The sequence below is a fragment of the Leptopilina boulardi genome, unplaced genomic scaffold (assembly GCF_019393585.1).
Source record: "Leptopilina boulardi isolate dan_hultmark-lab unplaced genomic scaffold, ZJU_Lbou_2.1 LbouV2_214, whole genome shotgun sequence".
In the NCBI taxonomy this organism is placed as follows: Eukaryota; Metazoa; Arthropoda; class Insecta; order Hymenoptera; family Figitidae; genus Leptopilina; species Leptopilina boulardi.
In genome coordinates this window covers 3,811,214-3,834,963 of record NW_026137768.1, presented here as the reverse complement: position 1 = coordinate 3,834,963, position 23,750 = coordinate 3,811,214, and the positions used below count along the sequence as shown (strand labels likewise).

General features: G+C 26.0%; 3 protein-coding genes across 5 annotated transcripts in view; 2 read left to right on the top strand and 1 right to left on the bottom strand.

Moving 5' to 3' along the window:
• LOC127279222 (atrial natriuretic peptide-converting enzyme-like) overlaps positions 1-2,326 on the top strand; it is a 50,122-nt gene extending 47,796 nt beyond the window's left edge. Inside the window, exons 11-13 of the mRNA XM_051301456.1 lie at positions 564-814; positions 1,328-1,446; positions 1,668-2,326. Of these exons, the coding sequence (XP_051157413.1) occupies positions 564-814; positions 1,328-1,446; positions 1,668-1,841 (544 nt within the window). The 3' untranslated portion in view covers positions 1,842-2,326. The remainder of the gene's footprint in view (positions 1-563; positions 815-1,327; positions 1,447-1,667) is intronic.
• A 1,458-nt stretch (positions 2,327-3,784) lies between these two features.
• On the top strand, positions 3,785-6,414 carry LOC127279224 (pyridoxine/pyridoxamine 5'-phosphate oxidase-like). The gene is made up of 6 exons (XM_051301459.1): positions 3,785-3,817; positions 4,957-5,117; positions 5,245-5,344; positions 5,430-5,504; positions 5,620-5,822; positions 6,148-6,414. The coding sequence occupies exons 1-6, from the start codon at positions 3,800-3,802 to the stop codon at positions 6,275-6,277; spliced, it is 687 nt and encodes a 228-aa protein (XP_051157416.1). The 5' UTR covers positions 3,785-3,799; the 3' UTR covers positions 6,278-6,414.
• A 2,793-nt stretch (positions 6,415-9,207) lies between these two features.
• LOC127279220 (syntaxin-binding protein 5) lies at positions 9,208-22,472 on the bottom strand. 3 transcript variants are annotated; one of them, XM_051301453.1, is made up of 5 exons: positions 18,484-22,472; positions 15,323-15,594; positions 14,300-14,441; positions 13,663-13,978; positions 9,208-12,360 (listed from the first exon to the last, which is right to left on the bottom strand). In XM_051301453.1, exon 1 carries the CDS (start codon positions 22,155-22,157, stop codon positions 18,954-18,956), a length of 3,204 nt encoding a protein of 1,067 aa, XP_051157410.1. In that variant the 5' UTR covers positions 22,158-22,472; the 3' UTR covers positions 9,208-12,360; positions 13,663-13,978; positions 14,300-14,441; positions 15,323-15,594; positions 18,484-18,953. The 3 variants fall into 3 exon arrangements, with proteins under 3 accessions (XP_051157410.1, XP_051157411.1, XP_051157412.1); XM_051301454.1 differs by having other exon boundaries at positions 15,328-15,594; XM_051301455.1 differs by lacking the exon at positions 13,663-13,978.
• Between the last annotated feature and the right edge of the window lie 1,278 nt (positions 22,473-23,750).

The following is a 23,750-nucleotide window of genomic DNA, read 5'->3' as shown; positions in this document are numbered from 1 at the left end:
GTCATAGTCCTTATTTGCTGATCTGAAATTAAATTTTTTATATGTAGCGAATTTCATATCAATTGAAACCCAATTAAAAAAAAAATTTTTTTAAACGTTCCAGTGAGCCAATATCTTACCGTGAATTTTTTTTTTCAAATATCTGTATCAGCACAAAAAAAAACATTGGAAAAATGCCAAAAGAATTTTTTTTAACTTACAATTTTTTAAAAATTAAAATAATTATAATTTGAAAGAAGAAGCCTTAAAAACAGTTTATTAGTTTAAAAAATGTTATTCGGTAGAATTTGAAATCAAATTTCAGAATTATTATTTTTATATTAAGATATTAAAATAAATATTTTTCAATTTATTTATCAAGTAACACGCAGCTACTCAATTTTAATCAAATTTTCAATAAACAGAATTTATCAAATTTTATTTCATTTATTTCTTATGAAATTATTATATATGAAATATTTTTTTTATTTTTATATATTTTTATTTTATTTTATTTTTTTCGAAATTGAAGTGAAAAAAGTGAATTTTTGAAAAAATGTAAATTTGATTAAATTGATTTTTAGTCAATCGAAGGCAGAGTGGTCCGCAAGATTGGGAACAGTGAGACTCTCAAGTTCTTCACCTTGGCAGCAAGAACGAAGAATAATTGGAATGATGAAGTCGCCAGTTGAAGGAAGCACTACTGTACTTTTGAAGTTGGATAATCCAGTGACAGCATTTTCGGATTTCGTTAGGCCTATTTGTTTGCCACCAAATCAAGATTCTCTCACCAGTAACACAACATATTGCAATACACTTGGATGGGCAAGAAATCGTAAGAAATTATAAGCTCACACTTCTTTATCTCTTGATAGATATATAAATTATCAACTTTTCTTAAAGTTAATTAACAAAAGTTTTCTCTTTTTCGAAGTGCAAAAAGAGAGTTTCCTTTAAATTTTTATTAAATAATACGCTTATCGATTATATTTCAGAATCAAGGACTCATTCATTAATGCAATTAAGCTTGACCTAATATTAAATTATTGCTAAACTATATTTACATTCAAAGTTCGCATTTTAACTAACACTTCAATTTAAATTTATATGGTTTTACATTTTTCATTTGTCTCGATTTGAAATGGGTTCGAAGTCTTATAAAAAGTTTTTTAAATTAAAATAGCTTTGAATTCGACAATTTTTTTTTTGTGTTGAAAAGGATTCTTCTTTTTTTAATTTAAAAAACTATATTTATTTTTTTTTATGTGAGAAAATTTCATTTTGTGAGAGATAAAATTAAATTTTGAAATATCTGTGATTTTTATTGAATTAAATTGTGATTTTTCAGGTGAACTTTTGCAACGAGTGCAGTTAAGGCACAGTGAAATGGAGAAGTGCGAAAATATTAGTATTGCTTCAGTTAACAGTATTTGTACAGAAGCAGAATTTTCCACGGATGACTGCAATGTAAGTTGACGTGCAATTTTAAAGTAAATAAAAATTTTTTATTATTTAGAGACAATTTATAGGGTCAGGGAAATTAAACTGAGACAAATTTTTTAAGATTTCAATTCAGTTTCTGAACAAATTTTGAAAAATAATTTAATGTTAGGGAAAAACAAAATAATATTTTTGTGGCAATCTTGATTTAAAAAAAAAGTATATATATTTTTTTTTTTAATTTACAGGAGGAAGAAGTGGCAGGAAGTCCAATGATATGTTTACTTTCTGACAATCGGAGATGGGCACTGGCAGGTGTTAGTAGTTGGAGAATCGGTTGTTCCAGGCCAGGAACTGAAAGACCTCGTCTGTACGATAAGATCTCTTCGAATCTAGCGTGGATTAAATCTACCATCGACTGATTTGTAAATAACATGTCTGTATAATTCAATTGACTTTCCTTCTCGAGAATTCAAAGTTTAAGGTAATTGAGATTGTGATAATTTTTATTTTCTGATTGAGAATTGAAAAAACAAATTATTACTGCGAGACGGAAATATTGCCATTGACGGAAATACCAAACAATTGGTATCAAATAAATCCCAAATACAATTTTACAAGAGTAGGTAATTTAAGTATACTAAAAAATACTACTATTGCTATGAAAGTAATGTAAAAAAAACTGATAATACCTACTTATTTGTTTAAAAAATTTTTTTTTTTCAAATTTTAGAAGACACAAAAATATTTAAACACCCCGAAATTAATATTTAATGAAAAGAGATTATTTGTAAATATAGGCTTACAATTTTTCAATTAAGGCATTTCAGGGTGTAGAAAAAAATTCTAAAATTTATTTTAAAATACCTTGATAAATTAACTTTCTTTGATAAGATGATAAAATATAATCATATTGTTGTAAATATCTGATTTTTAAATATATATTTTTTTAATTAATTCCAAATGGAATTACTATATCGTCTTTTTATACAATGAAATAATATATAAATATATTCGTTAAAGATATTATGAATAGCGTAAATATATTTATTATATTGTATTAATATATAATAAATATTAAATTCATAATAACTAGAGTAATATTCAAATGAATGAAATAATTGTATTATTATTAAAGTTGAAAGGAATTAAATATTAATTAGTTTGTAAATGAATACTGTAAAAATGTAAAAGTTAAAATTTTATTATTTTCTACTGTACGAGTTTTAGGAACAATGATTTTCATAAATATGTTAAATTTCTGTACTGGATTTTGAAATAAGATATATGTTCGTTACAAATTATTATTGTTCAAATTTATTTCTTTAAACAAATTTATAAAATTTATTTCTTTAAATAAATTTATAAAATTTATTTCTTTAAACAAATTTATAAAATTTATTTTTTAATACAAATTTATAAAATTTATTTTAAAACGAAACTTATGTTTTATTAAAATTAAGTAAGAAGCAAACTAATTTTTACTTTTTAAACTCTTTTTTTTTTAGTAAATGGGAAATAAACTTGTCTTTTTTTTTTGTAGAAAATTGTCTTTTTACATAGTTGAATTCATAATGTACATACATGTGCACGGCTCCTCTGGAGGTAAAATATATATAACGAGAAGCAGAAGCCTGACAACCACAGAGTTAATCCACTTATCTTGACGGGTAACAGAAAATGTAGAGAGTACAATGTAAACTCAACTTTTGTGTGATAAGAACGAAACAAAATTTTTAAACAGTTAAATATAAAAAAATTGAAATTCAATTATATCATTTAAAACTTCCCATATAAACGTCACTAGTCCCTTTAAAAAAGTTTATACTCGAAGTAATTAAAACACAGCGGCTAAATAAAATATAAAGTACATTTTAAATCTAATTTAAAATTTAAAATTTCATTCGAAAGAAAAAAAATTACCAATTTAAATCATAATTATATCATTTAGTTTGTGACATAAAAACAATTTATTCAACTTGTAAAATAAATATTTTTGAATTTCAAATAATTTAAATTTTCTAAGATATTTAAAAAAATCCTTTTTCAAAATTAATTTGAATTAAATTTCAAATGATTTGAACTTGACAGAACAAAATAAATTTAGTGCTGCAATAAATAAAGAGTAAAATAATGAATTCATAATTTAAAACTTAAAAAATTTTCGAAAAAAAAATATCGGTGGGAAGACAAAAGGAAGGGGTAAGATAAGTTTACCAACTAAACTCTGTCACTCGAGTATAAGTCGCGTGATCGGTATTATATATAGAAAAGTTAACAGTGCCGGTATTGATAATTTGCAAAAAAAAAGAAAAAAAAATTTACACAAAATAATAACATTTAAAATGGTGAGTTAAATGATACATTGCAAAATAGGTTCATGAAACTAGAAATACAAGTAAGTTTATATATAGAACAGACATGCACTGAATATATGTGTCGAGAGCACCTGATAAAACTTTACACTTTCAAATAAAAATAAATTGGGTGTTTTAATAAAAATATTATCAGGAAAATGACCTATTTTCTTTCTTTAAAATACAACTATTTAGAAAAAATATCAAGTATTCAACAAATTCGTTAATTTGAATTAAATTTTGATTTCAATTATTCGTCATGAAAAAATTTTTAATTAGTTTTCACAATTTTTTACAATCTGTAATTTACAATAAGTAAAAAATTATTAGTTAATATTAAAAATCACTACTTTCAATAATTAAATATTTTCTTAATTTGGTTGTACAAAAATTGAAAATTAATCAAAATTAGTGAAAAAAAAGAAACGTAATTTTAATCAAAAATCATATTTTTGCAGTGATAAAAAAGTTAATAAATTTTACTACCTGGAAAAAAATATGTACATATAGATTAGATTGTGATTTAAAAAGTAAAAAGGTAGGTGAGTAATTATATTGTACCTCTTATATAACAAATATCTTTTTATTTGTTCGAACTAGTATCGTATGTATTTGCTTGCAATAAGAAACCACGGGAAACCCTTATTAAAGCCAAGGAAAGGAGATACTATCCTACTTCGGATTAAATTATTCAGTTTTCCTATGTGATTGTATCATATTTCTAATACACATCCCGATTTGATTTAAATCTTTTCCGACACGTGTAGTCCTTCGATTATTTTATACTTGTATTTTCAAAAATCCTTTTGTTTGAGTTTCCAATTTCATGAACAATTTTCATTTATTTTCATTGAAAATATATATAAATAAATAGATAAAATAATAGAATTTATATATTCAAACTCATTAATAATTTTTATATATTTTATTCAAGTGCCAAACAAAATTATTTTATCAACATGAATCAATTATTTTTCTCAGTATATTAGAAATATAAATTTTCATTTCTAATATAATTATTCAATTTTTCAGAATTAATTTTCTATTTTCAAAATAATAAGCAAATTTGAACTTCAAATTTAGCGATTAAAAATCAAAAAAAGGAATTTCAATTTTTTAATTTTTAAAAATTCTGTTTAAATTTTTGTATATTTTAAAAATATTCTCAAATTTTTCAAAGAATACCTGGGATGAAAAAACGCCGCACTCTGAACTTTCGGATTTGGCTCGAATTGATCTGACCTCAGAGAGTCCTTACGACCTTTTCAGAGAATGGCACGAAGAAGCACGAAAATTTTCCACCGGTTTACCAAATGCACTTTGTCTTGCAACGGTCTCAAAGTAAGTATTATTTAAAAAAAAAAAATTATTAAAAAATAACTTTTTTTGCATAAGAATCTCATAATTTAGAATAAAATATAGAATAAAATGAAAATTTTAATAAATAAAATAATTATTTTTGTTTCAGAGACTTGAAAGTAAGTGCAAGACACGTAATAATTCGACGAATAGATGAAGATGGATTTGTAATAGTGACAGATAATCGTAGCCAAAAAGCAAATAATTTGGTAAAAAAAAAAAAAATAAAAAATTTTTTGAAAAAAAAAATCAATTAAAAATAATATTTTCACCGAATAAGAATATTTCTTCTAGTTAGAAGTGCCTTCAGCTGCAATGTGCTTTCTCTGGTCGTATTTCAATGAAAATAACAATCACGTGAGCAGACAAGTACGTACTTGAAACGTTAAAATAAAAAATTCCGTTTTTTAATTTCTCTTTTTTTCTACACTTTTAAATGAAAAATATTACAATGTGTAAAAAAATCTATTTTTCAATTTTTAAGGTCAGAGTAGAAGGGACCGTGGCTCCACTTCCCCGAGATGATTATCAAAGCTTGTACGATAGAGAGCCTACTTTTTGCAAAATTAGGTCTCTCATCTGCAACCAGGGTCAAGAAGTAAATTGGGAGGCTCAAAAACAAATACACGACAAAGTTTTGAAAGAAGTTCATAACGGCGAAAGAGCTTTGCCCATGCCGCAACACTTGTAAGTTCATTTCACTGCCTTACACAATTCAGTTAATATTCCTTTTTAAAAATTCCTCTCTTTTTTTTCCGTGGAACTTTTAAATAGTAATATATTTTCTAAAAATATCCCTCCGTAATATATTCTTGTTTTTTTTTTTTTTTTTTCTTTTTTTTTTGAGAAGCTTGATTAAATTTGTATATACAATACAGAAAAACATTTGAAATTGAAATCCTTTCAACTTTTATATATGAACTTCTCTCTTTGAATTAAATATTTATATTTGAAATAAATGGAGCATGTGCATTTTCAAAAAAACAATTCAATTGTAAAAATTGCATTTCAGTATTGGATACAAACTCTTCCCAGAAACAATAGAGTTCTATTCTGCATGGGACCATTTTATAGGAGACCGAATAAAATTTCAAAAAAATTCACCGACAAACACGTGGAAACACTGTAGGCTCTCTGCCTAAAAGTGTAATATTATTATTATTATTATTATTATCATTATTCCAAGGAGAAACAATTCGAAAATAAATCTCGTGAAAAAAGAAGATACAAGAAATTGCAAACAAATACTATTATAAAAGCATTTAATTATTTATAAATTAATTTATAAATAAATAAAATAATAAATAAATTATTTATAAATTAATTTATAAATAATTAAATAGTACTTATATATGCTTGAAAATATTGTATTTTCATTATTCTCCTTGGATTATTTGAAAAACGATTAAATTTTTATAAAAATAATTAAAATTTTAAAGTTATTATAAAAAATGGATTTTTTATTGTATTGCAAAATTCCTACTTATCTCAAAAAATAATATCTGTATACGATAAAATTATTGAAAATATAAATTTTCATAATTGATAACTCTTAGGACATTTTTTTAATCTCTCTTTTATAAATTAAATTTTATTTTATTTCCAATTTCCAATCTATACTCAACTACTAATAATATTAAAAAAGTAAAGATAGGAAAAAATTTTTTTTTTTTAAATATTCAAATTTTTTTAAAATTAGTTTCAATATTGAAAAAGCAATTTAACTTTAGCGGAAACGCGGCAGTTGTTGCCTCAACAAATTTTCGTTTCTCATAGATAATTTAAATATATATACGCAGCATTATAATAGTCTATTTTTCATTTTTTTTTCATTACTTTTGCGACTTTATACTCTATTTTTTAAAGAAAAAAAAAAAAAAATCTTCAAAAAATTGCAAAAATAATTCTAAAAAGTCGAAAATTTTCGTATTTCCATAATTGTTAGATTATTATTCTAGTAAAGTAATTAATATTGTTCAAAAAAACAATTCGATGCTTTAAAAGATTAAAGGTATTGAAAATATTTTTTTTAAAAATTCGATTGAAATGTCTTATTGTAATTTTATTTTTTTTTCGGTTTTTAAAATTATTTTATAATCCATTATTTAATTTATTTTTTATTATTTTTAGCAATTTTTAACTTTAAAACATCCATTTATATTTAATTTAAATTTTTTAAAGTTAAAAATTGCTACTAATAATAATAAAAAAGAAATTAAATAATGATTTATAAAATAATTTTTAAAAACAGAAAGAAAATAAAATAATAATAAAAATAAAATTACTGTAAAATTACAGCTTTATGACAAAAGTTGGAAGCAGGATATTAAACAATGTGCGCTCCCTGCACAGATTTTGTTGAGCTTTTCACAGTAAAACCAAATATTTATTTTAGTCAACTAAATACTTGGTTAACTGGATATCAAAGCATTTGTTTGGTTAATACAAACAAATTTGTGCGTTAAATCAAACTTTTCCCTCAGTGTTTGTCTTTAAAATCATCAAAGTTTTCTGTAATTTCAAACTGCAAGGTTAAATTTTTCCTATATAGAATAGGTCTTCTCAATAATTTCAAAAAATCATTTTACGAAAATTAACCAAAAGTTAATAATATTAATTAACATTAAACTTATAAAAATGTTAATAAACTTTCTACAAAAAGTTAAAAAAAAAAAATGTAAAAAGTTTATATTTCATTTTTATCTAATATTCAGAACTTTTTTTTATCCAATTATCAAATAGGAAGAAAATTAAATAAATTTAATTTTAAACAAAAAGAAAAACAAAATTTTAAATGTATAATAAAAAATTTTAAAATGAAATTAAAATGCAAAAAAAAGTTTTCTAATAAAAAACCTACAATTTTTGTTCAAATACCTCATCGAAAGTCGTAACATACTTCATAAAAAAACGATTCGGATATTTTCGAGAATATTTGTTTTTTTACAACCATAAATCCGATAAAAATTATTTTCTGTGAATAATTTAAAAAAATTTATTACAATTTTTTTTTATTAATCAATTTTTCTAGTCAATTATTGCAAGAAAGATAGTTTTTTTTAAATATTTAAAAATTTTTCGAACAAAATATGAAAAAAAAATAATAATTAAACAAATGATATCAACAATATAAATAATTATAATAATAATTAAAATTTCTATTCATCGATTTAAATGATTTTCTCTTGTTAAGTTGGATTAGTTTCAAGATATATATTTACAGGAGTCTTTTGTGCAACAACTTTCCTATACAATATCGAATATCAATAATTATATTCTATACAATATTTTCTCTATATATACACAATATTTCCTAAGTATAAGAATGAAAATGAGGACGAAATAAAATGAATGGCGAAACAAATATTATATTAAAAAAAAAAAAAAAAAAAAAAAAAAAAAGAAAGAATGCGGAAATAAAAAGAAGATAAATATACATCATATAAAATGGACATGATAAATGACAGGAAAAAAAATACAATAATGTTTTTTCTACTGTTTCCCATTAGTCGAAAAATGCCAGGACCATCAAAAGCTAGAAAGAAAGGCCTACGGGTGGGTGAATCTCTGTGTGTTTGTCCCCCAAAACTAGGCTCGATCAGTATCAGTGCAGTAGAGCGCATGCCAGTGCTTTATATTGAGCTCTCCAACCTCCAACTGCTTCAAATTTAGGGTAGTGGGAGAAACAAACAGTGGATCTCCCCTCTCAACACAAGATCGAACAAAAACGCTCTAAAAAAGAGAAAAAAAAAAGAGAGCGAAAGAAATAGAGAAATAAGAGCAGCTTTCGGCATTCCTTGTCTGCAAAAGAAATATTTTCAAAACTTCTTCCAAGAAAACATTTCAAATTTCCTTTAAAAATATAATAATTTTTTTTTCCTTTTTTCTAATTCAAAAACCTTTTTCAACAAAAAAAATATATCTCCGTAACGTTCAATTATTTGAAAATGTTGACAAGAGTGGATTCTCTTGTTTTCTGATTTCATTCAGTAGTTGGTAATTGAAGGAAGTATCTTTCTTTCAACCTGAAAAGTAAATTGAGGTGCAATAGTCTCAATAAACAAAGCGTGTCTACATTTTATATTGTTTATATATTAACAATATATTATATACAATATTAACAATATTACATTACAATATTAACAATATATTATATATAAACAATATATTGTTTATACATTGTTTGTTTTTTTTTTTTGTTTTTTTTTTGCAACTGTTTCATGATTTAAGATAAAATTGTCTATGCAAGTAAATGGCACTACATCTAATTTACTACTATAAATATTGGCAACTACCATAGACTAATCCCGAAATAGGTAACTAAATAGATGCCTCTCTGATGGGTCTGAAAAATATCAGACCAATATTGCGAGGACAGGATACTGACAACAAGAGTCCAAAGGACTAATTCAGGTAGAAATATGGAGACGCGATGTAAGCGGAATGTGATTGAACCTTCATTTCATTTTTTAATATTTTAAAATCAAAAATTCTTAATAAAATCTATCATCATGACTAATCTTTTTTTCCCCAACTACTAAATTCTCTATTACAGCCGAAAAGCATACAGTAATCTTAGATTGAAAATTTATCTTCAAATGTTTCTTTCTAAAATTCTCGTTAGAACGATTTTTTTTCATAAACAATTTTTCAACAAAATTATTATTTTTTTTTATCTAATTATTTTCTACAATATAATCACAACGTTTATCCGTTAATACGACTAAAGTCAGTATTTCTCCTTTCTTTTTTTTTTTTTATCAACCATTAAGTGTTTTAATCCTTTAAGCGCACATTCAATTAATTTTGTTAATCAACTAATTTATTAATTGGTCGGTTAATTTATTAATTGTTCGATTAATTAATAAACCGGTTAATTTAAATTTATAATAAAATAATAATAACAATAATATTAACAGACAGAAAAAAACTGAGCAGACTAGCAATTCATTAAAGTACAAAGATTAATTAAACAATAATAGGAATGACTAGGTTGTTAAAGTAACCCATCAATATAATTTCGGAATGCATGAATAAGTTCTAAAAATGAATAGATAGATTTTTCATTTAATACAATTTTATTAGATAGAATTCTCATTGAGTCGAATTTTATTCGTATTATTATTATTTTGCATTAGAATTTTCATTAAACCGATTTTCTATTTTACAGAATTTTTATACAACTGAAAATTCACTTCACAGAATTTTGATTTGTCAGAATTTTTATTCGCTCGAATTTTTATTTAACATTATTATTTTTATTTAATTATTATTTAATAAATTTTTTTCTTAAAAATTTATTATTTAATAAATGAGTTTAAAAAATGCCATTTTAATGAATTTTTATTAAGTAGAATTTAATTGCATAGAATTTTTTTTTAAGCCAATTTTCAATTTTTCGAATTTTAATTTGATAGAATTTCCATAATAACCGATTTTTCATACTATACAATTTATACTTAATCAAAAAACCATTCAACAGAATTTCTAATTGATAAAATCTTCATTTATCCGAAATTGCAAATGACCGAAAAAACATAACCTACAAAAATATTTCGGCGCAATTTTTAAAATTGACCAATCAGAAATTAGCAAGAAATTCGTGATTGGTCAATTTTAAAAATTGCGTCGAAATCTTACTGTCGATTGTTTGTTCGGACATTTAAAATTTCGGGCAAAATGAAAATTATACCAATTAAAAATTCTGTAATTTTTCACTTGTTTTTCGGTTAAGTATAAATTGTGTAGAATGAAAAATCGGTTATTATGAAAATTTTATCAAATGAAAATTCGAACAAATACAAATTCGCCTAAAAGAAAATTATATGCAATAAAATTCTACCTAATAAAAATTAATAAAAATGGCTGTTATGTTAGATGAAAATTCAAGCAGCATAAAAAATCTGACAAATGAAAATTCAAACAGTTAAAATTTCTGTGAATTAAATTTTCAGTTGTATAAAAATTCTGTAAAATAGAAAATCGTTTTAATGAAAATAATACGCAAAATAATAATTTGAATAAATAAAATTCGACTCAATGAAAATTATATTAAATGAATTTCTATCAAATGAAAATTTCAAATAATGATTTTTATAACTAATTCATGAGTCCCATAATTTCAGTTGAAAATAATAAATCATTTACTTCCAATTGGAAATGACTTTATTATGCAATTGCCTAACAAGTTAAATAATGCAATCACATAACAATTTAAATAATCTTATCTAATAACAATTTAAATATTGCACTTATTTAACAATTCATTTTAAAAAGTCAACACGTTCACCATGGCGGCTTGTACCTGACGTGGAAGAGAAAAATCCCCTTTTCTTTACTTTTTTTGCGCGTATTTTTTTTTTTTTTTTTTTTTTTTGTGGAAACCAACCGGGTACATGCCACTTGAAAAGACACCTACCGAAATGTCGCGTTGGTGAACGTGTTAAGACGCCCTACTACGCTTGTTTTAAAATTGGCGTACTATAACTGCATATACATACATGTATGTATACGCTTTTTATCTTAAAAATGACGAATTTTTTTATTTTATTATTATTTTTTTTTTTTTTTTTTTTTTTTGAGACCAGCCGGCATTTCGCTAAAATTTCCTGAGTGAAGATTCATGTTTGATCCGTGATCTTATCAAGCCGGAGACACACAGGAACCCTATTTGAATCTATTGACTTTCAATATTGGAAATTTGAAAACTTCACACACATATCTATAACAAACATGACTTTCTTTTAACAGTTTTCTCAATAGAGTCAAAGACACCCTGAGAATAAAAACAGGAATTCGACACATGTCGCCCACCATTCATTTTATCCGAGTTTGTGCTTCGCTGAGAATTCCAACAACGTGTGTTGGATTTTTTTTTGTGCGATTAAAATATTAAAATATTATACTCGGATGCGTTAAACGAGTCGGCTGGTCTCAATTTAATACTTGGAGCACCTAATGTTTTTAATTTATTATTTTTTTTTTTCATTTGTGTGTGATATTCAGTGAAACATGTGCTTCTTCACAATTGCCGCCATTTTTTTTTCTGACTTCACAGAGACTATAATTACGATAAATTGAAAAATTCTTTGTTTTTTAACTGTTCATTTTGAGACCAGCCAGCATACCAGTTGAAAGATTCCTGAGTAAGGTTTGATCTTTGCCGGTCCGCGGTCCGGAAAATTGGAAGAGGCCACTTTGAGACACCATAATATTAGGAGAATGTCTACAAAAAAAAAAAAATTCATTTTTTATCATTCAAAATTAATATTTTATTGATTAGCGATTTTATTTCTAGTTTTAAAAAAAACGTTGTTTTTAATAATTAAGGGATAATTCCACTCTAGATTTAAAAAATTTTTTTAAATAATTTATTTGTTTTTCTAGTCCTCACATAATCTTTAAAAATTGTAAACTAAATAATTTTCCAGACGATTTTTCTTGGAAAATTGAAATTTTCTATTTAAATGCGCACTACTTTTCACAAAAATCAATATTTTTTAATTATCTTACATGGCTCCGTAAATAATAATAAATAAAAAAAATAATAAAAATATTTTTTCATTTTTTTCATTAAAATTTACAGTCTACAACAGACTGTCCGCTCACCGGAAGCACCATCATGTATATGGCTCCGCTATTTTGATTTAAAATGTTCAGTCAAATATTAAACCTCTTTACACGAATTTTTATTTCTATTTATAGATATCGAAAAAAAAAATTTTACAAAAATACGGCATTCTAGAGTGGCGTTAATCCTTAAATAAAAAAGTATTTTTTTTTAATCAATTATTAATAGAGATGATAATCGAAAATCTTAGTAATTATTATTTTAATTAATTTAAATGCATTTAATTAGCTAAATAATAATTTAATTATTTTCATATTAATATTATTTTTATAATTAATTAATATTAATTTTATTATTAATTTTATAATTAATTTAATGTCAATTCATTAAATTACAACCCATATAAGAAGTTTTTAAAAATTCGAAACTGGTTTTTCTAATTTTTATTTTATATTTTATTAAAAAACTTGAAGTTACTAATTATTTGTCAGAACTGAATTTCTTAAATAATCAGTCTGATTGTTTGAAATTTTATTATAAAATGAATACTCTTTAATGATTTGACCCTCCTCTTCGTGCCTTTATACGTCTCTTCCTCTCTACATTACTGTCATTAAAGAATTTTTTTTTTTTTTTTTTTTTTTTTTTTACTACAAACTATAAAGTTGGTAGTAGTTAGAATCTGTGCGTTAGAAATTCAAAGAAAAAAAATATAAATTATTTACTTTTCATAGAAAACTATTACATACCAACTATATAATTTGTTTTTAAAGGCGAAAAAAAAGTTACCAATTCTATTTATTATAATCTTATATTATTTTCATTTAAAAACAATTTCATATATTATATTATATCTTATTTATAAATTATTTATTTATATTTTATATTTATATAAAAAATTAATCTTTATATTTATTATATTGTAAAATAATTTTTAAAAAAATAAATATTAAATACCTTCAAAAGGCTAGTGAACGTCTCGTGTTGGTAATACTGGCAGAGTTTCTGATATGAGGAGTTAGGTCCTTTTAGATAATTCTACGTTAATTTTTGATAGGTCAGAGAACGAGAAATACACACGTTGAAGCTCGATAAAGTTATAAGAAAATTCGTCGATGCTTCGCACATGTAGAAACAAATTCGACCAAAAGTAGGAAAACAGAAACATCCTAACTAGCACTTGTTTCACAAGCGTAGGATTTATTATTATTATTTCATTATTTATTTATTTGTTTATTATTAATTTTTTTTTTTTTTGTTTGAAGAAGTAAGTCTGGAAGTAATTAATGAAATTAATCTCGGAAATATTTTCAAATCCTAAATTTCAAAAATAAAAACCAAAAGTTTTGAACGTTCAAATGAACGAATTTTTAAATTCGTTTTAAATTTTTTTAAATTTAATTAAAAATTATAATTGTAAAATAAAACAGTAAATTAAATTATTAACTTCTTTTTGGATATTTAAAACAATATTTTGTAATAAAATTCGAAGTTGCAAAAAAAAAATTTCGTTCAAAACTTTTGGCTCATTAATATTGTCGCTATTTTTCTTTAACGGCAATTATTTTTAAATTAAAAAAAAAAACACACATACCTTTTGAGAAAAAATTGTCTTATAATTATCAGTCTATCGTGTAGAACGATCCTGTAAACTTGATATCCGTATCGCTTCCACTAATAACTGAAGAAAGTTGAAAACCTGGATCCGTGGAATCTTATATATCTGTAAATGCAGCCTGAAATTCAAATTTCATTTTTACTAATTCTAATTATTATATTCATCTTTTTTTAATAAACATTTTCTTTTCAATTTTGTGTAAAAATATATTCACTTTCTTTTTTGGTATTTTTAAATATTTTAGTTTTAAATAATTTTTATATATTTTTTTTCAATATTAATATATTTTCCACAAAAGGCAGAATAGCTCAATTCAAGCGTAATTTTATTGTCTTTATCGTATATGAACAAGTCATGTGAAATAATAAAATATTAAAATACATTTCCTGTCAATGAACTTGAATTGATAAACAGAGATAGTCACGCTCATGTAATAAATATATAAGGTAGTGTCATTCAAATTGAAGGGAAATTTCAGTTATCTGTAATTTAGATAAAACAAATATGTGAATGTTGTTTTTTTCAAATAAAAATTTAAAAAAAAAATACAATTTTTTATAGAAAAGGGTAAAAATAAAACAAAACAAAAATAGAGGAAAATGTGATAGAGGAGAAAATCCAGAAAAAATATATCTACTGAAAATAAATAAAAGATTAAAACTTCAAGTGAATATAAATAATTTCAGTATTATTAACAACTATCGCAGACAATGAAGCCAATTGACCTCAAAAATGGATATTGATCTACATTTGAACCCTCTGACCTACATTAGGTTCCCCTGTTCTTAAAAACAAATTTATTCCAAGGCGTAGTAGTAAGAGTGGTTGTAGTTGTAGTAGTAGTAAATTAAATATATCACTTGGAACGCAATTGAGCTGAATTCTTTCTTTTTTTTAGACTTTTGCCTCTTTTCGTTACTTTCTTTCTTATGAGATATTAAATCAATACTTTTTTTTCAATAACGAATATATTTTACACTTTATTGTTTCTAAAAATACCTTACGAGTGATCTCGATTTTACGAGTCCTCCAAAATCGACTTTGGTACAGCTACAATCCCACTATTGTCATCACTAGCCAGTTCCCACAAATGACTCAATAACTACTTCTATTTGCCTACAACAGCACTCTCAGAAAAATTTTCTTCAATTTTTTTTTTTTTTTTTTTTAATAGTCTTAAGAGTTCTTCAAAATAAATTCTTTTCATCTTATTTTCCCAGGATTGGTCGTATTTCAAGATAGCTGTCGACGAATTCTACAGTTTTAATTCTCTATAAAAGAAAAACACGAAAAGAATGATGAAAAAATCTTAATAAAAATTAAATTCAAAAAAATAAATTACAAAATTATTACCTATAAATATTTTTAATGTTAATGTTAAAAGCATGTTTTATTGAAGAATAATAAAAAAATGTGAAAATTCGAAATTATAATAAAAGCTTTCAATACACTTGGATAATATTTTATAATTTTAATGCACATTTACATACTTGTCAATATTGAATAAAATTTGATTTTCATATTAAATTTTTTAACAGGGAAAAAAATATAATTCCAAGTTAGCTAACTCAATGACTATTATAAGGATAATTAATTACCAGCTGTCAACGCTAATGTGATTCGCTAATTACATAAAAGTGAAATAAAATAATAGTAAAAATTAATAAATAAAATAAAAATAAATTCACATAAATTGCTATCGGTGTAATAACTATCGAGTTAGTTGTCGCAGCTATTTTTTTTCTTCTTGACAAAAAAAAAAAAGAAAAAGTATCCAATCTTTTAAAAGCAGACTGAAAATAACAATTTTAAAAATTTATTATCTCTTCTGCAATATTTATTTTGTATATTCGAGTTGAAATATTTTAGTTAATAATTTTAAAGGTGTTAAGAAAAAAAAAAAAAAAAACTTGTGAAATAGAGGTAACGGCTTGTACATATATATATATGAAATACGAGTCTTATATGAAGTATGTAGTGTTTCTTATAAAGTGAAAAAAAAAATCATCTACAGAAAAAAAGTTTAGTGGTTATTAGGGTGTCCCAAAAAAAAAATTTTTTTTTCTTAGTGTCTCACCCCAAAATCTTCTTTCAATTAGGGTGGAAAAATTGTGATATATTTTTGAAATATTCGAAAAGTTTCAAATCATTTAAGCCATCCTCTCTAGGGATATTTTAACATTGTATAATTTATTATAAAATTTTTCGATTTTATTTGTCATATAAAACAAATTAAAAAATAATAATGATTCATGAAAATATTTTATTTTTATTTTTAGTTGGATTTTTATAGAACTTGATATTTAAAGGTGTTTGAAATCGCTGACTACGATTCACTATATTTTATTTTCCATTTAAACATTCTAAAATAAAGATTCAAGTCAAATAATAAAATAAATATTTTTATAATAATAATAATAATAATAATAATTAATAATTAATAATTAATAATAAATAAATATACGCAAAAATTATTAAATACCCAATTTCATAAAAAATCACAATTTTTTTTTTACTCTAAATAAATAATATTGTGAAGTGCGAGACGAAGAAAAAATCATTTTTATGATGAATAATTTTATTTTTACACTCGTTTTCCTACTTAAATTTAATTTTTCTTTTTACAATAGCTTTAAACGAAATTTTTGTTAAAATTAGAATTTAGAACAACATACATATCTCAAGAATTTTAAAAGACCAAAAATAATTACTTTTTTTTATTTTTCATTCTTTTATCTCAAATTATATATTTTTAAGAATGTGAAAACATTATTTCAAAAAAAATGAAAACACAATTATTAGTAATATTCTTTAAAATTTTAAATATCTGTAATCATCAATTTGATTGTATACTGTTAGAAATACATAATGAAAATTTAACAACTTGTACGCCAAGTAATTATCAATTCCTGCTATTGAATTTTAAGTAACACGGAAATGGAAATTCAGATACACATGTAATTGATAATTCAATAACAATTAAAATGATAAAACAATTTTTCAAAAAAATACGTTGAAATCATTTATTTTATATATTATTATTATTATAGTTATTATTATTATTATTATTTTTATTATTATGTGCTCTGCGTAAAATATTTTATTTCGATAGTAATAATAACGCTACCTAGTTATTATATAATAATATAATATAGAATAGAATTTTATTTCTTTGACAATAAAAAATATTTGTTTCTTGTCCAGATGCAGCCATATTTACACTACACTATTTACATTTTATTTTCTCGTTTTTCTAAAATAACATAATATAATATAATTTATTGTTATTATATTATTTATTGTTTTTAAGATTAAGATTTATGTTTCCATTGTGTATACTTATTACAAAGTTTTACAATTATTTTTCCCACAAACTTAAAAAAAACTAACTATTATTTATTGTTGTATACAGGCTGATTTTTATGTTGCGGATCACCTAACATTTTTTTCGTTTTTTAAACAAAAAAAAGTGGAATTAAAAAAAAAATTTTTTTAGGGGATCCGGAACATAAAAATCACCCTGTGTATAATATGCGTTTATATATTTCGATAAAAATTATTTATTCAATTTATAAACTAATTATATTAAATTTAATAACAAAATTAATAATTTATATTAAAATTGCTAAGGAAAAATTTAACTAGATTATATTTGTATCAGTTAAATATAATATTCTAAAATTAAAAAAAAAATTGCATAAAAAAAAGTTTTATTCGATTAAAATTTTTTTTTTCATTAACGATATAAATTTTCATATTATGCAATTTTTTTTTTAATAGTATTTGTATTATTTCTAAGAACAATTGTCCTTGAAGGCTTAATAATCTTTGGCATTTCATTTCAATTATTGCAATCCCTGAAATTTAATTATAACTTTTTTTTTCTTGATAAGCAAGTCACAATCTGCAAGAACGTAAAGTGTGGTAAAAATAACATTCATCAATATTATTATTCAAAAAACAATGTTTGAAAGTTTTCAAAATTATTTCGACTTTCACATTCATTAATAATTAATAATAATAATTATTATTATTATAAAAAAATAATAATTATTATTATTATAAAAAAATAATAATTATTATTATTATTGTAGTAATTTATTAAATTGAATTTAATATATAAAATGATCGAGTTAAAGTATTGAAAAAAAAATTCTTACCATTGTCTTTTTCAAGCAGAGCCGAATAAATTGTCCTTTCTCCGTTTTTCCTCGTTATCTCTTTCCAAGTTGAAATATCAAAGAATCCTTGAAAATTGTTAGAGCACTTTTACAACTAAAATAAATCTACAAGAAATCCAGAATCGTTTTTTTTTTTTTTTTTTTTGATTCGATTCGTTAAAATGGCGGGAACTGGCGGCGTCAGGCGGGGACGCACGCACGTAAACTTTGTTACACTCAAGTTCTATAACATTTATGTAACACGGTTACGGAATAGCTACAATTTTACATGTTCTACAACAGTTATGTCACCAGAATAACAGTTACAGAACGTGTTTTTTTTTTAAATTTAGGGTGGTGGGGGTAGGTAGAGAGTCAGGTGGTCGCAAACATTACCAAAAAACAATTTTTGAAATTGGAAATGCGATTAGAACACACCCATATATTAATATATGAAAAACATCGTATTCTCACAGTTGATACCACTTTCTATCCTTGTATTTGAGCATCAATCCATGAGCTGATTGAGAAAATCCTTCTGCCTCGTTCATCATTCTTGCTGTTCTTTCTTCGAGTTCACCTAATTTTTCACCTCTCTCCATCACCATTTGATGGGCCTTTGCAACATCACTAGTGGCAGTTGATGCTCTCTCGCGTAAATTCTCAACACTTGCATTTGGTCCAACCATATGTTTCACCAATGATTTGGAGGATCTTCCACTTGATTCGCCAAATAATTCCTCTCTATCGAGACTCTTGGAGCCACCTCTAAATAATTCTTTAAAGAAACTCTCCTTTGGCTGTTCGGGCATTTCCTGAGTGAGAAATAAATCACCAGTCATGTCCGTTATTTCGCCACAATAATCACTGGAGACAGTGAATTCTTGAATTTCAGATGGCGATGAAAGATACAAGCCGTGGCCCCTGTTACTGAAGCAGAGGGTTTTCACAATTCTGAGATTCGTCAACGGTAGAAAATCTACATCTATGAGAAGCCTTAAACTCGGCAGACTGTAGCTAGTTACATGGCCATTGGAAACGTAACAAACAAGACAGACACTGTCCTTTAACGATGTTATCTCCGCCTTGACAACAATGTTCGTGGTAGCCAATTGCTGTCCATAGACACAATTCTGCGAGGGAAGAGCAATGACCTTGGCCTGTTTCTCCGAGGCAATAACAACAAATTGCCTATCTTCAAATCCTGGGCTCGCGAACGAGGGAAGTCTCGTGTTTGCCAGGTTTCCCCGGCTCTTGCTTCGATCTCGACTACTTTCAGTATTGTCATCCTTCCAAGAGTCGTACGAGTAGGGCATCAACGCTCCATTACAATCCAAAAACGACATCGTCAAGATGGCGCCTTTCAATTTGAAGGTCGTGCCTCCTAGTTTGGAAGTAGGAATAATCACAGGTTGTGCGAGTCTCTCACCTGAGGTAGGCATGTTGAACATGATGGGCTGCACCGAGCCCAGAGTCGTGCCAATCCATAATGTCGGTAAGGCAATGGAATCTTTTTTCGTGTAGGAATCGGCAAATATAAGGCAGCTGATGGTTTCATGGGAAATGTTCTCCAAGGACGACATACTTGAACTCGGTGAACGTTGCAACGAGCTCTCAAATCTATCTGCCTCTGTTTTATTTTCCGGGAAGACTGTGAAATTCACTTGATTTGTATCGGCACTAGGACTTCGAATTCGATCTTCATCGCGTCTTTCGTCCTGCTTTTTTGGACTACGTAGTATTCGACTTGAATCAACCGACATACCAAGATCACTTGTACTCACTACGAGGAGGGACACTTTTTGTACAATGTCGATAACAACAAGACCCGACTCGTTACCATAAGAGAGCAAACCGTACGAGGAGTTTAGGCTCAAGGCTGAAATGTACTCAGTCTGCTCTCCGTCCGGCCCGAGGGTCACACAAATGAGGCTCGCCTGAAATCCAGGTGCTCGTTTTTGCATTCCCGTTTTCACTCTCAATGGCCCTTCACCATCTTTTGCCCTATCGTCCAAAAGAGGGTTTGTCTCCTTAACTGGCGATCCCATATAAACTCCAGACTCCAGTGCCAGGTCCTTATCTTCAAAACTTATGTCTAAAATCACAACCTCCGAGGTACTCTCAATTTTTTTAAACTTGAACAAAATCACATGACGACCAACGGTTGCCGCTGCCAATTTCCTACTTTCCGGACAAAGAAATATCATTTGAATTGCCAATGGATCCTCCTCGCCCTCTATACTTCTCGATTTACTTTTCTCAAATAATTTCGATATTTTGAGCTTATAAAGAACTTGCAATGTACCCGCCGATGCGTCCCAAAATTTAATACTCCCATCCGCATGTCCCGTGAGTATAATCTCACTGTAACTACTTGAATTTGGTTTCCATTCACCGCCGCATATTGGCCAATCTTTTTCGCTGAAACCACTACGTTTTTGATATTTTGATCCAACTGAATAAAAAGCGGGCACAAGATCTGGAGGACAGTCGGCAAAATATGCGCAACAAGTAACAGCAGATTCATGAATGTCCATTGGATAGGGATTTTCAATACAGGGAAATCCAGGGCTCAATAAATCTATCACGACAAAATCACTTTGCAATAATACTGCCACTGCATATGGTTCTTGACAATCAGTCGTCCAGGGACTTTCACACAATGTTATAAAATCCACAACATTGTGCTCCATTTCGAGGACAGTTGTGGTCTTGCCCTGAATGACCGTGATGCTTGGAGTTCTTCCAGTTGTCTCCACTGGCAAACCACCTGTAAACACAATAAATGACTCACTTGACTTTGATATTTTCCATTCGACTTTTTGAATAGTCCTGCATGGTTCAGGTTCCCCATCCTTGAGAACTTTTGCATGTGGAAATGTAAGATTCGTCGGTTTTGCCTGACGAAGAGTCCACGTCGAAAGTGAGCCGTCCGTGTGACTGCACATAAACTGTTTACCCTCATGATGCCACGATATTGATCTAAGGGGTTTATCTGTCTGACAACGAAATTCCGCTATTTTACCCTTAAGATCCCAAGAAACAACTTGTCCCGATTCATAACCTATTAAAATTTTCCCCAAATCCAATGGATGATCACTTAAATGTACAACAGCTCCCGGATGTGTTTTTCGTGTAACTTCTATTGCCTTATTCCAATTAATAACATATCCCGATATAACAAATGTCTCCACGTGTAGAAAATAAATATTCCCACGTTCCGTACCAATATATAACCACTTGCTTTGCAATGGAAGATGCATGCATGTTATACGTTCACTATTAAATTTTAAACTCTGAACAATTTGCGGTATTTTTTGTCGGAAGCTCCATAAATGGAGTGCGTCGTCTGCCGTTGCGGAGATAAGTGAACCTTCATTTATTATAAATTGAAGTTGTGTCACGGCGGCATAATTATCATGCGATACATTAATATCGACACCAGGTCGTCCCAAAATTTGTAGGGATCCCGATTTAGTGCCAATTGCAAGTAATTTTTGTACTGGATCAAATGCAAGTGCAGTTGGTTGATAGGGGAAACCATGCCTGAATGTTTTTTTAAGTTGAAAATTCTCAGCGCGTAAATTTTCAACAATTTCCTGCTCGGGCTTTGCCTGCTGAGCGACCGACGAACGAAAATTATCGAGTACTGACTTAAATGTAAACTTTTTCATTTCGTCGTCGTCGGACAATTGTCGTCCTCTTTCGACGAAAACCACATCCGCAGGTGTAAACTTGATCTGTCATTCGCGCTGCGACGAGAATAAAAAAAATAATAACACAATAACGCGTACAATATTCTTTGATTTTGGAATATAACACTTTTTTTTTTTATAACAATATTGACAACTATCACGTATCCCGTTCACTAAACTCCACAAACGATGACATCTTTCCAATTTGCCTTGAAAAAAAAATATTGTCACCTATACGTCATGCTATGCCATGACAATGAGCACTGGAAGGTGCGTTTGCAACAAGCGAGGGATAGATTCTCACTAGTTCCTTGGTGGGGATGGATTGCGCTTGTGTCGGGACATTGATTTTAGCGGGAATGTTTCGAATCAAGAAACTCATTTTTAAACAAGAAACTCAAATAAGACAATCTTAAATATACATTATTATTATTTATATATATTTTTTTAATATTTCAAATTCCTTTTTATTATTCACTGGTAAAAAAAATAATCTAAAAAAATACTATAAAAGTGGAAATTCCTTTTTGAGAAATTTAAACCATTTTCAAGCATTATCAGTAATTATGACATAATTATCCAAATTATTTATCCATTATAAATAAAAGCCGTATGAAGGTAAATTGCAGAATAAATTTATACAAATATATAAAAGAAATGAAAAATTAAAATTTTCTATTATTAAATTATCAATTTTAGACACATTTAAAAAAAATTAATCCAAGTAAATGTATCAGTTTTTTAGTTCTAAAATAATAATAATAATAATAATAATAATAATAATAATAATAAATAATTAATAATAGCTGATAATAGCAAAAATAATAATAATAATAATAAATAATAATAATAAATAATACTAATAATAAATACCAAATAATTAACAATAATAAACAAAACTAAAAATAATGAAAATAATAAAAAATAATTATAATAAATGAAAACAATAAAAATTGAAAAATTATTAATTTGGGATCAATTTGTAATTTTTGTGTAAATTTCTATTATGAAAGATATTGCGCCACCTGTCATTTAAACTAATTAAACTTTAATCGATTATTCCAAATGGGAAATTATATTTTTCTGATAAAAAAAATATAGGAATCAACACATGATCGCATTGTCAAGAAAAATTGGAAGGAGTTGAGTCCAGGACGATCAATGTCCATATGTATACAATCAGATCTCAGAAACAGGAGAAATAAATGCTTCTTTCCTCTGGACCGTTTATCCTATTGATTTCTTTTACGGAAGGACATTGATCGTTCGAAATTTTGAATTTAATGCCTCTCAAGGTTATATTTATTACAAACAAGGCAACCTGTTGATGATATTTTTGTTTTATTAATGAATTTAAATCCCCCATATCACGTATTTTTATATTACAGTACAATTAAAAAAAAAAAATTCCTATTTTATTTTTTATTATATTCTATATAGAATTATTTTAAATAATTTCTTAAAATGTTTATAATAAAATATGGATAAAAAAATTAAAAGTTGAAAATTGTTTACTTTTTTAAAATATGATAGAAATTATTCTAAAATTATAAGATTCTACATCTTTATATT

Excerpts from the sequence above, each read along its gene's own strand:
- LOC127279220 (XM_051301453.1), bottom strand. The coding sequence starts at position 22,157 with ATGAAAAAGTTTACATTTAAGTCAGTACTCGATAATTTTCGTTCGTCG.
- LOC127279224 (XM_051301459.1), top strand. Across the intron at positions 5,118-5,244 it reads TGTCTTGCAACGGTCTCAAA|AGACTTGAAAGTAAGTGCAA; the intron begins GTAAGTATTATT and ends TTTTTGTTTCAG. Across the intron at positions 5,345-5,429 it reads GCCAAAAAGCAAATAATTTG|TTAGAAGTGCCTTCAGCTGC; the intron begins GTAAAAAAAAAA and ends TATTTCTTCTAG.